At 39.1% G+C, this 16,638-nt stretch overlaps 1 protein-coding gene across 3 annotated transcripts in view; it reads right to left on the bottom strand.

Annotated features, from left to right (window-relative positions):
• pik3cb (phosphatidylinositol-4,5-bisphosphate 3-kinase, catalytic subunit beta) overlaps positions 1-16,638 on the bottom strand; it is a 178,961-nt gene that overhangs the window by 27,373 nt on the left and 134,950 nt on the right. For all 3 annotated transcript variants that reach the window (XM_048542604.1, XM_048542605.2, XM_048542606.1), the window contains 2 exons: positions 8,206-8,384; positions 6,658-6,767 (listed from right to left, as the gene is read on the bottom strand). In XM_048542604.1, the coding sequence (XP_048398561.1) occupies positions 6,658-6,767; positions 8,206-8,384 (289 nt within the window). The remainder of the gene's footprint in view (positions 1-6,657; positions 6,768-8,205; positions 8,385-16,638) is intronic.

Below are 16,638 nucleotides of genomic sequence, written 5' to 3'. Positions count from 1 at the left end.
ATAAAATTATTAAGCTGCTTTGAACATATTCTAAAAATCTTGCCTTCACTGAATTCATGAGGGATTGAGAATACACGGTCAATCATGAGCCATTATAAACAGAAATTCCTGAATTACTCTCCATCACAAGTTCTTCAGCATGATTGACAAATGACATACAAGCTGTTACAATTTTGTGTTTTTATATGAACATGCTACACTTTTCAAAACTATAACAGTATGCAAACTTTTTGCCACAAAATCTGGTACCTTTCTTTTCCACATTTTGTTCCCGTAGAATTGTATATGTAACAATCTAATCATTGTTCCATTTGCAGTAATTCCGAACTATATTTAGCATTATCGCATGCTAACATACCAAATCCTCATGTAAATTTATAGGTTAAAACAAAAAAAATCTTAATGTATAATAATTTCAATTGGTCAGTTATGCATTGCACATTGGATACCTGCAATTCAAAGTTAAAATTTTGGCCAGTGAATTTAGATATTGAAATGTATTGATCTGAAAATTCTCATGAGTTCTCAAATCCTTACATAAAACTTTGCCCATTCTATCTCTGCAATCAGATTTGGTCCTACAATCATCAAAAAAAAACTCCACAGTCCTCCAATTCTGTCTCTGGCGCAACCCCAGTCATTATTAGTCTATCAGTGGTAACCAAGCCTCCCATACATAACATTTTTCAACAGTACAAATCAGCGTCCTGTAAAATTTGTGACAAAAGTCAAGACCAAGAAATCAACTTGCCAATGCCAACTGTCCCCTCCAAATGTCACCAAATGTCACTTTAACAAGTCAGGAAAGAAGACCTAACTTTAGGCTGACTATTAAACCTGCTGTAAATTCAAATTTCCCAGTCATTGCTCTTATTGTGGAAATGGGTGGGTTCCTGAAGTTTGTGGGGAACCTTGCCAGGTAAATCAGTTGGTGAACCAAGCGGGCAATGGAGTGAGGAACCATTTGATAAGTAAGTATAAACGCTATTGTAAACTTCAACGGTCATAATGTAAATGGTTTATGATGATTTAAGTACACTTTCAATGCAGCAATTGATCACAGTCTCTTCTCTCTCAAGTTCAACACTGCAAAGATTCAATCCTTCCTCAGTGGCTAAACTTCTCTGTTGTGTTCTACAGCATGGAAACTCAGATACGAATGTAGGTAGGGAACGGAATGGCTTGGACTTACACACTGAATTGATGTATGGACACCAATTAAACCTCTGAAGCATTCTTCAAATATCCATTAGACACAGAACCAATGAGACATTTAGTGACACTGACAAATTTTTGAAATTCATATGAATTTAAAAGAAAACACAGTTAGACACTTTCTTTGAACAACAATCCCATGTAATTGTCAATCACACATACCAGTAAAGGCCCCATTGATGAAGCCCTTAATAATCTGATTACCGCTAAAACTTGGCCAATAAACAGAGAAATTGAAAAAATTTCAAGAGGTGAAACCTTTACAAGACTTCAATACTGTCAATAAAACTAGGTTGGCAGTTCATTTGAAACTGAGAGAAGAACCCGCTGTTGGTTCTGTCAGTTAGTCTTGGAACTCGACTCAACATTCGCAATTAGTCCATCTGGCAAAACAGATGTCTGGCCATTTATTCAAACTGTTTTCGTTGATACAGTTGACAAATAACCTCATTACGAATGTTTGGCTGAACATGAGTATTTTAAAGGCTTGTCAGTGTTTAAAGGTTCATGAGTTGTGTGCCTTGAGGATACTGGACATGGAGAATGAATGGGGAAATGGACTGGATATCAGAGATATGAGGATGCATGGAAGAGGTATTGGATATAAGATGAGGGACATGGTACGAAGTAGAATCAAGGGTGGGTGTGGTTGAGACTTTTGAGAACTAGAGTACAGTAGTTAAAAACCACAAACTGAAGCAGACTGCTGTCTCAGTAAGTGGAGGTAGGTCTTCTAATCATCCAGCCTTGAGATCCTCCCAGCTCCGTTCTTGCAGGCAGTAACGGACAGCATTCCTGACTCCAGCCGGCATTAAAAACCATACAGCAAACTACTAAGTGAGTGATCGGCATTTAGAAGTCAGGAATACAACACTGGTGAATGGCCTGACTTGCCATTCCTGAAGTAGTGCAATTCTCCTGGCGAGGTAAGGCAAAGAGAGAAAGAGACAGAAAATCAGGGAGGCACAGAAACAGGTGTATGCAGGCATATAGATGGGTGAACAGAAGAGTTAGTATTGGACTGCAATAAAAGAGCAGAAGGCAACAAGTGAGTGCAGAATGAGGAATTGGAGATACAAAGCAGATTAGACACTAAATCAAAACAGCAAATGCTGAAAATATTCAGCAGCTCTGGCAGCAACTGTGGGGAGAGAAACAGTTAATATCACAAGTCAAATCTGACTCTTCGGCACTGCAGAGAGATGATGAGTGGGAGAACTGGAAATGTCAAATCAGGTTAGAAGGTGTGGATATAGGAGGTGCCGTAGATGGAAGACACCACAGAGGAAAGTGGAAAGAAAACAAGGCACAGAAAAAGGATAAATTTATTTTGCAAGTAACACAGGGTACAAGCGAATGTACTTGAAGCAGATTACAAAGTTGTACTGTACTATGTCTGAGCAAAGTATTTCCCGGTAAGTTTAAAATAATTTTTCACAAGTTTCTATTTATGTCTTCCGCTCCTACTTCACTGGCACACTTTGAAGTAATCTGGACGAGTTCCCCTCCTCCCTTAACCACTTTCCTCTAGACTGTAAAGCTCAAATTTCTCAAGTCTTTTTTCATAGTTCATGCCCTTTACAACTGGGATCAGTCTTATTGCTTTTCTTTGTAGCCTTTCCAACATGTGCATATCTTTTATGTGGCACAGTGGTCAGAAATGTACTTCAAGTGTGGTCCGACCAGCGCACTGCAGAATTTCTGCAACATTGTATTCTACACGTCTGGTTCTTTATTCCAGCATTCTCTTTGCTTTATTACTTACATATGGAAGAGAATTAGCAATTATCACACTCAAAACACTGTCTCCCTATGAGAATCCTTTTCTGCAACACTTATTTGACTACTGTTAAGTTTAATTTGCCACTTGCCTGTTGTCTGTAACTAATCTAAATGATGTTCAAAAGAAAAACATAGCTGTATTCTTGTGACTTCTGAAAGAAGGGAGACACATTATATCAATTGAATACAATAAAAATTGGTGCATTTCACTGGGAAATGGCCTATCCTGCACTTGGTGACAGAGAAAAAGAAACGGAGTTTTTGTGCCCTTAAAAAGAGAGAGATGTTCTTCTAGCAGAAAAACTTAGTTAAATAAATTCTTACCTAGGGTGGCCTATATACATTGGAACTTTAGATTCATTAATGCTAGCCTATCGAAAGAAAAAAAATTGGAACTGCAATCACATCCAGCAAAAAATCAAAAAAGAGAATCCTTCAGATGGTATAAAGTATTTAAGCGATCTCTTTTTGCTAGTGTCACCTTTTCATTGCGTTGCTCGAGGATTTAACAATGACCTGGTCAAATAACACATTCACAACAGCTCAGACTTTGGTGAAATTGTTCTGGAGGCTTCTCCTATGTTGAAAATTTCCTTTATGCAGATACCCCAGCAATTGAACGAATGGATTTTAATTAAGGCAACACGTTGCCGAGAAGCAAGTGTCATCATGTCATTACAGAGTCTAATAATAGATGGACTATAACTATTGGCAGCAATCCCAACATAAAACCAGGGATCTGATTGATAATAACATATGAAATGTATGTACAATATTTACATTTAAAACTGTGAATAAGCAGGAAACAGAAGGTGATTTTGCATTCTCCTCAGTCTGAACTAATTGGCGACTTTGTACAACAAATCCTAACCTAATGATTATTCTGCAACTTTGTATAAACACAAAACATCAGGGTCAGCCTAAGTTAGTATATGATTTTACTCTTTTTGTGCTATCTAATTTGCCCACATCTCCCTTTGATCAATGTAACTAATCATGAAAGTCTATAGTGCTAATATATTGTGGCATGGAATGTAGGCCGTTACAATTACACATATGTAAAATTGTTCAATTAGTCATTTGGTAATATGTAGTAACATACTGAGCGCAAGAGCTTTCACAAAATATAGATTTTTTTTCCACCAATAAAATTGTTCATGTTCATTTTGGTGAGGAGACATGAGACAAGCCTAAATTGTACTACTTTAAAAGGGGTTGTAACAATGTAGAGGTGGCTGTGCATAATTCTTTGAAGGTGGTAGGGTGCATTAACAAAGCAGTTAATAAAGTATATGGTATCCCTGAACATTATAAATAGGGGCAGATAGTACAAAATCGAGGAAATTATGCTAAACCTTTATAAAGCCCAAGTTTCTGTCGACTAGAGAATTGTGTCCAATTCTGGGCATCATGATGTAAAGGCTTTGGAGAGAATACATAGAGAATTACTAGAATTGTTCCAGGAATATGATATTACTTGGATAAAGTGGAAAAACTGGAGTTGTCTTTAGACTAGTGAAATTTAGAGGAGATTTAACTTAAAAGGAATTTAAAACCATGACCGAAAGAACTGCTGGTGCTATAAATCAACAGCAAAAACAGAAGTAACTGGAAAAGCTCAGCAGGTCTGGTAACATCTGTGAAGAAACCAGTTAACTCTAACTCTGATTTTTTTTCTTCACAGATGCTGCCAGACCTGCTGAGCTTTTCCAGCTACTTCTGTTTTTGTTCCATTTAAAATCATTAGGAGTTTAGAAAGAATACAAAGAAGAGCCTTTTCCACTGACTAAAAGGTTAAGGAAAAGAGGGACAGACATATGGTGATTGCTGTAAGAACCTGAAGTGATGAGGATATTTTTGAAAAAAATATAGAGTGGTTGGGAATGGGGATACACTGCTTGATGGTGTGGTGGAAACAGAATTAGTAGTAGCATTCAAAAGGCATCTGATTAGTATAAAGAAAGAGGAAATAAAATGCAGGGATATGGGGAAAGGCCAAGGGAGTGGGACTGACAAAGAGTGGCACAGACTTGGTGCACTGCATTGCCTTCTATATACTATTGGTAGCTGTTGGCCGGGGTGGGGGGAATTCCAATAATGGATTCAGCATATATTTGCAATCAAAATTTCATTAGGTTTGTCAGTTATTACGTAACAACTGTTATCTCTCTGTTTTGCTATCAGCACACGGATTAAATGGACTTTTTTGTTGAATAGATAACACAAAGGCCAACTCATTCTTCATGTTGGAAGAAGTGTTACACCAGGTGCAGTGAAAATTTTGTTTCTGTCCAGCAGAGGTCACTGCTGCATTTCATTAACAAAATCGGTCCAATAGGATTTTGCTTCCTTTTTGCAGAAAAGTCTGCTTTTGAAGAAACGCTAATCTTTCAATTTTAAAACAAAGCCAAATGGCTTGTATTGCATCCAGCTGTACTGCCTAAGTATGCCTCCTCCATTCCTGTTCAACAATGCAAACAATTAACTGTGTAACGGAAGTCATAGTGGTGTTAATTTTTTACAGAGGTACGGTGACAAACTGTGATCAATTCTTGAGATGATATGAAGCAACAAGTTATGCATTGTACACACAATTTGTACTACTACACAAATAAATACACCTAATTTTTCACAGACTATGGTTTTTGTTTTAGACGTAGGCAAGCAAAGAGGAACAGTTTTTGAATGTATCATCAATGAGCACAGAGAATGTTTTATGAGAAAGAAACTCAACATGCACATGCACACAATCGCACAGAGGTATAAATCACATCTACACCAAATTAAGTAAATTGTAAGACAGTCCAGATATGGCTTCAGGTAGTGTCAATCCTAGAACTACTGTATTGCATACTAGTGTGAAAACTCTCAGTGTTAAGGATCAAGGCCAATTCTGGAAAGATCAAATCTATAACTTTGTTTCTGGACTCCACCCCCTCCTGACTCAGAGTCCAAGTAAACTTTATTCAAAAATGTCATTTTTTGATACATAGTCTGCAATAATTGTGAAAACCCACCAAATCATCAGCAGGGGTGATTTGCTATTGCAGCCAATCCATTTCCGGCTGAAAAAATGGGCACTCAGCAATGGAGCATCAGAACTGAAGCAAACTGGCCAGCAATCTTTAAAGGGATTCCTGAAGGACATTTTTTTTTTAAATGGTGTTTAAAGTTTATGGAGCAATCTTTAAAAAGACAGGGCCAGGAAGTGCACAAATGCCCCATAGAAATACTGCTGGTCATCAGTGGACCCCTCCCAGACTATTACTCCGCTCAACCCCGTTGATCTACTACTTATTTCTAGATCTAGCCACCCCTGGACATGAAGGAATTCCTCCCTCACACTGTTCCTGAACTCCTCAAGTCCCTCACCCCAGCATGAGGTGAGCTGCCAATGGCTGTACGTGAATATTTAGCAGTTGGTGCAAATTTTGCAGCTTAAACTTGAACTTGAAAATCATAAGACGCTGGTTTCAAGCCGTGGTACAGGCACTAACAAATCACATACATTTCTTTCAAATGCCGAGTTTTCTCCTTGAGGTGTTGCAATGCACCATCCTCATGGTGAAAGGACAATATGTCAAATAACTGACTATTATTACATATGAACACACACAGAGCAACATGCTGACTTTTAGATACAGAAAGCAGGGAGCTTACCGTCACCATTTTTAAAGATAATTCCCACTGGCTCTCCTCCCAACATTTTATTGTTGTACAATATCCAGAGAGGCTTCATTTTGGAATCCATATACCTGCATTTGTCTATACTATGAAAATCAAGGAAAAAAAAATCAGTATCAAAAGTATATTGCTTTAATTTCAAGTCAACTAATGCCAAAGGTTAATTTAAAAGGAAGAAAAAAAAACACTGCTTTAGGTGTGTGGTGAAGGATAAAGCTTACTTGCAAATGCTTGTATAGATTTTGCCCAAACAAGATGTAGTTTACCTCTATATATCTGGTAGTGATGAAAATAACCTCTAATCTATCACAAAAAACTGTTTTAAGCCTATCTTTACTGCAGTACACTCAAGTATTCCAGTATTATGCTGAGGAAATTAATGTCTCCAAATTGCTGACCAAGTTACAGTCCGACAAAGCAGCAGAGTTTAAGGATTTGCAAACTTTTGATTCATATGGTTCAGACCTAGGCAGGTAATTCTTTACATGGTGAAAAGCGCAATCGGCAATATCCCACAGACAGCTCTATAGCAGAATTATCTACTGCTCAAGTTAATGCATATTTTGCATTCTTGACCAGTTTATTTGTGGGAGTTAATTGAATTCCTTCAGTCAGCATCAAGTTTACATGCTCGTGACATTCTAGTGAGGTCAATGTGCATTTGGAACAAGTTCAGATACAACATTTTCTCCTAGACTTTTTTTTAAACAATGTAGAAAATGAACAGGATAATAAAATGTGAGGCTGGATGAACACAGCAGGCCAAGCAGCATCTCAGGAGCACAAAAGCTGACGTTTCGGGCCTAGACCCTTCATCAGAGAGGGGGATGGGGGGAGGGAACTGGAATAAATAGGGAGAGAGGGGGAGGCGGACCGAAGATGGAGAGTAAAGAAGATAGGTGGAGAGGGTGTAGGTGGGGAGGTAGGGAGGGGATAGGTCAGTCCAGGGAAGACGGACAGGTCAAGGAGGTGGGATGAGGTTAGTAGGTAGCTGGGGGTGCGGCTTGGGGTGGGAGGAAGGGATGGGTGAGAGGAAGAACCGGTTAGGGAGGCAGAGACAGGTTGGACTGGTTTTGGGATGCAGTGGGTGGGGGGGAAGAGCTGGGCTGGTTGTGTGGTGCAGTGGGGGGAGGGGATGAACTGGGCTGGTTTAGGGATGCAGTGGGGGAAGGGGAGATTTTGAAACTGGTGAAGTCCACATTGATACCATATGGCTGCAGGGTTCCCAGGCGGAATATGAGTTGCTGTTCCTGCAACCTTCGGGTGGCATCATTGTGGCAGTGCTACACCCTCTCCACCTATCTTCTTTACTCTCCATCTTCGGTCCGCCTCCCCCTCTCTCCCTATTTATTCCAGTTCCCTCCCCCCATCCCCCTCTCTGATGAAGGGTCTAGGCCCGAAACGTCAGCTTTTGTGCTCCTGAGATGCTGCTTGGCCTGCTGTGTTCATCCAGCCTCACATTTTATTATCTTGGAATCTCCAGCATCTGCAGTTCCCATTATCTTAGAAAATGAACAGACTTACTTCAGTTCTGAAAGGATAACACTGGGATTCAGTGGTGACTGAATGTTGGACAATGCTTCCTGGTACACAGGCTGTTTCAAGCAGGTATGAATCACATCCTTCAACTTATTCTTTGCCACCTTCAGTGAACTGATTTTCACGAGACTATTGATAGCTTTCATCTTACTCAGAGCTTCCATCTGCAAACATAAAAATAATAGAACATAGAACATTACAGCATAGTACAGGCCCTTCGGCCCTCGATGTTGTGCCGACCTGTCATACCGATCTCAAGCCCATCTAACCTACACTATTCCATATATGTCCACATGCTTATCCAATGTTCTGCTCCTCAGCATAAGATTCATAGAAACACCCAAATAATCTGTCCTGTATGATGGTGGCAATCAACAAGTTGATAATATATTTATCTGAAACATATTTGCTGTTTTAGCAGTACCACTAATTGGTTTATTCCTTGCCATGCACTCTTAACAGTTATTACCAATGGCACACAGTGTGGCTTAACTTAGTGAACATTAAATAGACTCAGGTTTTCAGCACACTGCTTTTGTAGCTGACTGCAACCATGCCAACTCTAGATGTTCAAAATTAAAATAAAAGCGCATATCAAGTGCTTTTGAGTCTAAGGACGTACTTAGTGGTCTAACATCACTTGTTCCTGATCATGTTCAGAATGTCCTTTCTGTTCATTGGTCTTAACAGTTTTAAAAATATTTCATTTTTAAAGAAAATGCGAGTTCACATTTTTTTCGTAAAATTCAGAAGATCAAAACAACTTTGACGGCAAAGCTGTCAACAATCACGTTCAACTTTTCAACCTGGATAATTTCTAAACCACTTAACGCGGTGGTCGCAAAATTAATTGAGTCAATTTGTTTTATAGAGGATGAGGCCATATCAGCAGCAGTAGGAGGAAGGGCAAGACAACAGCAATGATAGAATAACCTGACTGCTGAAGCTTATTAAAATATAATTAGCTCAAGAGCAGAGTTCAGCTTGTGCTGGTTATCATGCTGATTCATTTCTCTTCTACCTGCCCCACCCCCATTCCTCCCCAGCCAAAAAATGCTTCGCTGCATTAATGGCAGATACTAGGTTCCATAGTTTAGCACAATGTGAGCCACATGTCCTGGCAATCCTGGTAAATATTCTCTTCCTACTTCATTGGCCCAGATGATACAATACAAATGCTTCCAGATATAGTTGTGGTCAGCTACATAAGTCTTGAAAACATGCAACTAAAAAATGTGGAGGCAAATAATTTTAGTCAAGCATGCGCATGTGAAACTCCCCCATGAATGATATTTTTTTTAAACAAAGTCCATAATTGTAACAGGTACTACACAACTGTCCTTGTGTAACACATTTTTAGGCAGATTTAAATTCAATTTGTAAATCTTGTAGCAGATTGCCATTCATTTTCATTAGCTCCCTTCTCTCAAACATCAACAGTTTCAGTATAAAATCAACTTGAAATAGAGATTTCTTTTAATTTGGACTTTCCTCCCCTCTGATCATCTACACCAGTCCTCACCCCATTCCTGCGAAAGCAGTGCTTGCTGTGTGTGTTTGCAGAGAGGGTCTGGGCAGCAGACCCCTTTGGGTGCAACACAAATGAGCTGGATTCAGGTCTCACTTGACTGTAGAAGTGACCAGGAATGGGAAGTTTCACTTTGTCAAAGAAGCTACTAAAGTGAACTGTAAAATCCCAATCAAAGTCCTGAACGGACCAAAATCGGAATGGTCCACTAACAGGGAAAATGACTTTGGATTGGACTGTTGCAAGATAAATGTTCTCCTATTAATGATTTGTTGCAGAACTGATCATTTTTAGACGATGCTACGCTCTGCCCGTGACAAAATAAACTGAAAATCTGCTACTTTCTGGCTTTTAAAACAGAGGATTTTAACTCTCATCAATTGGTAAGAAGGAATGAGGAAGCAGTTATCATAGAGCAACTCAATTTCCTCCTGTCAATTATTCCAATAATGGTCAGAATCCCAACGTTGATCTTTTTTTGTTTACTTTTATGTTGTTTTTAAAAAGGAGGATTACTACAGAAAAGTTGGAGGTTTACTTTCAGTCACTGGTAAAATCCTAGGTGAAGCCAATGGAAGGTCACATGTACATTATTGGGAAACCATGATCTCACAATCACAAAGCAAACCTTCTGATGATGACCTTCTGTTCAACAGCAAACCACCTCCAATGCATGACGTCCAAAATTGCAAACAAATTCTTTGCTTTTCTCTGAGAGGAATACACGAGGACAGGGGTTAAGACACCACTTCCAACTCCACTGGAGTGGATGAGTGGGACTAAATGTTCATGTATATACCAGCCTGAATTCAAGCATTAGTGTGCCATGAAGAACACAGTTGAAGAGCAATCTCTTAAGTCACTATTTCACAGGGCTTCTCACGCTCAGCGTTGCAAAGCAGTTCTCAAAAAATGAATCAAGACAAAGGAACTCCTGTTAGCCTAAATATCCTACAAATCTCAAAAACCAACTGTTCAACTGCCAATGTCAATGCTACCAGCAGCCTACAGGAATGGCTGAAACATTTGGCCTGTTCGTCCTGAGCAATTCACAGACTGATCTACATATTTGCGATACGTAACATTTCTATCTTTCTGGACTAAAAACTTATATAAAATCTGTCCATATTTATATAGCATTAGTATTAATTCTCACATACAATAACTAGCAAACATGCTCTTTTTGTTAATTTGAGAAAGCTTGGTTAATGGACTCCTTAAAACAAAAAAGTTAATTTGGGTCTAGGAGAAAACGTATCTACTAGATAAGGGAACCTCTTCTAAATCGATCAATCTCAATGCCACCGCGGGGGTGGGTGGGAATGAGAGGAACACACACACCCACACGAAGAAGGAGTCAATTCATCGCTCCTCAACTGCAGATTTAACAGCTTGGGGAACAACACCCAGGGCTTATTCCTGACAGGTTCTATGATTTTAAAGCTACTGGTTTTGGCGGTGCGCAAGTCTCCAGCTAGATTCCATGGGATAGATGGGGACTACACAAGAGGTGCCTGGGTTCTCACTTGTCATTGCTATCCTGGACCCTGGCTGAAGGTGCTAATGCATGAATACATACATACATAAGACTGATCATTCATGTAAATTACTATGGAAAGCCTCAAATTATGGCTTGAGAAAATACACGGTAAGGAGAGAAAACTGAAAGAGTTTTTTTTAATTTAAAACCAAGCATGCACAACCGATTTCCAGTTGGTCTCAATTAAATCTGTATGCCCCACAATGACACTTTTATAAACAACCCCACTGACTATAATGGACATTTGCCAAAGAGAAACAGTACACAATTCACTGTGTTTACTTAAAAAAAAAGTACCTTTTTGTATTTTCATTTCTAACCTACATGACAACATTTGGAGGAGTCTGGACTCAGCCAGAGCTTCATAAAGCTCGTGAACTCAAAGGCTTTGCAGTTTAATGTTGTGCTGGAAAAAGATAGCACACTAAATATTCCTGAAGCATTTTACAGCACAATATAAAATTGTCAGTTGTGTTGACCTTGTAATACAGACAGCAAGGCTGTGCATACTTATCTGAATAAGACACCACTCAGATGTAACAGCTGGACAGTTCTGTGAATGACTGCTTCACAGCGAGTACACTATCATGCATGGCTGCCAGATTACTTTGTTCCAGTCAGTGAATTCTAATTTCCTGCCCTCTCATAACCCTCAATTCCCTTACTTATTAAAAATCAGTCCATCTCAGCCTTGAATACATCTAAAAGACAGCCTTGACAGCCCTCTTTGGGAATAAAAATTCTTCAGATTCACCAGCTTCTGAGAAGAAATTCCTCTCTCATCTCGGTCTTAAATTGTGATTTTCACACATTATACTCCATCTACCAAATTTTTGTTCACTCACAATCTGTCAATAATCCCTCTGTAGACATTTTGTATCATCTTTGTCACTTCCTTTCCCACCAATTTTTTGCATCTGCAAAATTGGCAATAGTATATTCCACTTTCTTCATCCAAATCATTACCACATCCTGTAAATAATTATGGCTTCATCTCAGATCCTTGTGGCGCTGCACTAGTCATAGGTTGCCATCCCAAAATCATGCCTCTTACCCTAATTTCCTGTCTTCTATTAGTTATTTAACTGTTTTTTCTTACTAATCTGCCACCCCCAACACTGTGGTCTCTCATTAAATAATCCGATGTGCAGTATCTCATCAAAGACCTTTTGAAAATTCAAGTATGTTGCATTTACTGCTACCGCTTTAACAATCAGCATGGAACCTCCTCAAAAGAATGCTAATAAATTTGTTAAACATAATTTCTCCTTCATGAATCTATGTTGGCTTTGATTGATCATATTATGTAATATTAAATATGCTGCTATTATATCTTCTGTAATAGATTCTAATATTTCCCCAATATCAGATGTTTATCTTACTGATACCCATTTTTGTGGTACAATTGCAGTTTCCAATTCTCTAGGACTCTTCTAGCATCAATCAATTCTTGGAAGATTCTTACCAATGCATTCACTACCTCTGTAGTTACTTCCTTGAATATCCTGCAAGGAACCACCAAGGCCAAGGAACTGATTTAGCCTGTGCTCCTGAGATGCTGCTTGGCCTGCTGTGTTCATCCAGCCTCACATTTTATTATCACTGATTTAGCCCTATTCGTTTTCCTAGTATTTTTTCCTGTAGTGTTAATTTTCAAATTTATTCCCTGCCCCTTCCCTCTGCCGTTGTCCTTTTATTATTTTAGTATTTTCTTCCCCCAATGTTACTAGTGTTTTCTACTATGAAAATTGATGGTAATTATTTATTCAACTCCTCTGCCATTTCCTGGATTTGCATTATTATTTTCCCAGCTTCATTCTCTAACAGGCCACGTTCACTGTGGCCTGGGTCTACCTTTACACATACCTAAAGGCACATTTAATGGAGCTCTTACTGTCTGTTCTTATATTACGTACAAGTTTGCTGTCAAAGTTTATTTTCTATTTTATTCATTTTTGTCAACATTCGTTATCTTTTAAAACACTGCCAATCTTCTGGTTTAACCACTTATCTGTCATGTTTTAGTCCGTTTCATTCAAATTAAATGATCTTTAAACTTGTTGGTAAATCAATCATGGTTAATGCCCTCCCTGAAATCCCTCTTCCTCAGCAGGATACACTGTTAATGCAAGTAATGAGCTACCTTCTTAAATATCTGCCATTGTTCATCAACCTTCTTTGCTTTTAAACAAATTTTCCAATCCACTCCAGTCAACTCTACCATCATTCCTTATTTAAGTTTAGCAGAATTGTCTCCAACTCAAGTTTATCACATCAAATTCAATGCTACATTCTACTATGTTATGGCCATTGTTTCCTAAGGGTACTCTCAGTTAGACATCATTTATTAAACCTGTCTCATTACATATGATCAGATCCAAGGTAGCCTAGTCCCAGTTGCATTCATAACACATTGTTCTATGAAATTGTCCCGAATATACTATTTAATGACTACCTCCGCCAACTTGATTTTCCTAATCTACATGAAGATTAAAGTCATCTATGATTACTGTTCTGTCCTTTTTCCTATGCCCTCATCATCTCCTGATTTATTATCTGTTCTATAGGACAGGAGATAATAGGGAGCCTACATACTACTCTCAAGAATATGTTCCTATCTTGATCATTTCTGATCCCCATCCTTATGGATTCTCCATGTCCCAATCCAAAAGAGCATTTCTTGTTATCTAATACTAATGAAGTTACCCTACCACCCTTTCCTTCTAGAAGTCACATATCCCTGAACATTTAGTTGCCAGGGTTGATCTTCTTGTAACCGTGTCTCTGAAATAGGTATAAGATTTTTTTCTTCCCCAAATTCATTCATGGGATGTGGGTATCATTGGCTAGGCCAACTATTATTGCCCACCCTTGTTGCCCTTGAGAAGGTAATGAGCTATCAGTCATGAACTGAAACCCATTCTTCCATATCAAACATCTACCTCTTTGACTTTATTGCTCAATGCCACGTTGGATCCTGGCACAATTTTGAAATTACCACCTTTGGATTCTGCCATTCAATTTAGGTCTACTCGTTGGAACTCTTTCACCAGAACGTCCTTACTACACCTATCAATGCTTTTGGTACCAACATGGATGACGATGACTGGATCCCTCTCCAGCCTTGTGGAGTTGACCTTAACCTCAGCTCTGTTCAACTTACACAGCTTCTGGGATTCATGTTGATTGCTGTAGAGAACAACATCTATTTCTCTAATTCTACACCTACACAGTGTCCCCTACTCCTTCCCCACTTCCATACAGACACTAGTTACTTTGTAGAAGGCTAAAAAGTTATTTCAGAAACATGGTACAGACTTCTATACAGGGAACTGAAAGTCCTAAAACAGGACAGGCTGATACTAATCCTCTCAGTTGGTAAAGAGCGCAGAGAACTTTGAGCTAAATTTTTTAGTTTCTGGATCACTGAAGGTTGATGCATGTCTGAAGATGCATATTAGACCCTTTAGAAATACTGATACATGATCTGAGAAGAAAAATGCTCAAAGTTTAAACTTCGAGAGTGCAATTCCCCTGCTACCCAAAACATGCATAAAAACACACAAATTAGGAGCAGGAGTAGTTTATTCGGCTCCTTGGACTTTCATCACCATTTCCAAAGACCATGGCTGATCTGATAGAGGCCTCCCATCTAACCCTATACACAGTCAAAAACATATCCAGTTTCCAGGAGAGACTGAAGCCAGGAGGCACAGTTTACAAACTGGATTTCCCATTTATGATGGGGACTCGTTTTCTCCAGACGGTTGAGAGTCTATGGAATTCTCTTCCACATAGAAATGTGGAGCTAGGATCATTGAATATTTTAAATGCTGAGTTTGTCAGATTCTTGAGATTAAACAGCAAAAAGGCATCCGGTTAAACAGGAAAGTAGAGGGCATGATGAGATCAGACTCGGAAACGTTGGACAGTTTGGCGGTAGAGGCAATCCCTGGTTGCAAACACATTCCATTTTTGGGTCCGTTTACAAGTCAGTTTGTTCACAAATCAGAGCACAATGCAGGACAATGGAAAACAGCCATTCCTAAGTGTAGGAAATGTTCTTATGTCAGATGTTTAAATTTTAAAACCATGTATGGAATCGAGCTCATACGTACGAGCATTCATAAGTAGGACATTTGTAAATGTACTTGTTATCCAAGAAATATGATACAGACTAAAACACAGTTTAACACTTGGTTAACTCCAAATATTACCCAAGGTAACTGGGGTTGGGGGGGGGGGGGTCCCATCATCCCCTCAATACTCCAACTGCTACCTGCGACCCGACGACCCTTTCAAACATTTCCCCAATCATTCATTCACTAATATTCAATTTTTCAATTCACCTGGAAACAACTAGGGCCATGCAAAAGGAGGGCATGCCCTGTTTCCTCCAACTCTACTCTGTTTTGACAGAGTTCCATGATAGATAGTACTTCTGCATTGCTGCGAAAACCAAACTTCAAAGACCCAGGACGGAAACGTGTAAAAACAAGAGCGAGAAAATCTTTGATTGTTGCAACAAGGGAATACTATGGGTGCTGTTCGGAAGATCTGGGTCAGTGAGTCATTAAAGAGGGAAGTGAGCAAAAGTACAAAGGACACACACACACACAAACACACACACACACACACACACACACACACACAAACACCATGAAACGTGTGTGTGTGTATGTTCCCAGCAGGGTATAACATTTTGGAAAATAAAACGTTTATAGAAACAACAAGGTTTGGAGCAACAGTAAGCCTTTCAAGTTGAGCCTAGTGCATGAGAACATACCCTTCCCTCAATTCACAGCCAATTAAAAATCTTCCTTCCTATTTTTACTACCAAACTGGATAACTTCATATTTATCCACATTGTACTGCATCTGCCATGCATTTGCCCACTCACTCAGCTGGTCCAAATCACACTGCAATGTCTCTGCAACTTCCTCATAGCTCACCCTTCCTCTCAGCTTTGTGTTTTCTGCAAATCTGGAGATATTACATTTAGTTCTCTGACGTAAATTATTAACATATACTGCAGCTACCCAATGCAAACCAATGCCTGTACCCTGCTAGTCACAGCCTGCCATTCAGAAAAATACCCATTTAGTCCTACTGTTTGTTTCATGGCTGCTAACGAATTTTCCATCTATTTCAATACACTATCCCCAGTCCCACACACTTTAATTTTATGCAGTAATCTCTTCTGCGGACTTCGTTGAATGCCTTCCGAAAGTCCAAATAAACCATACTCACAAGCTTGCCTGATCAACTCTGTTTACATCTTCTTTATCAAACCTTGGCCCTCTCTTCCTGATTTCTAAACTGTCTCCAATCTCAGGTCAATGGGTTTTTT

This window comes from Stegostoma tigrinum, chromosome 14 (genome assembly GCF_030684315.1).
Source record: "Stegostoma tigrinum isolate sSteTig4 chromosome 14, sSteTig4.hap1, whole genome shotgun sequence".
Taxonomy (NCBI): Eukaryota; Metazoa; Chordata; class Chondrichthyes; order Orectolobiformes; family Stegostomatidae; genus Stegostoma; species Stegostoma tigrinum.
The sequence above is the reverse complement of the archived record's forward strand: the minus strand, read 5'-3'. Positions and strand labels throughout refer to the sequence as shown.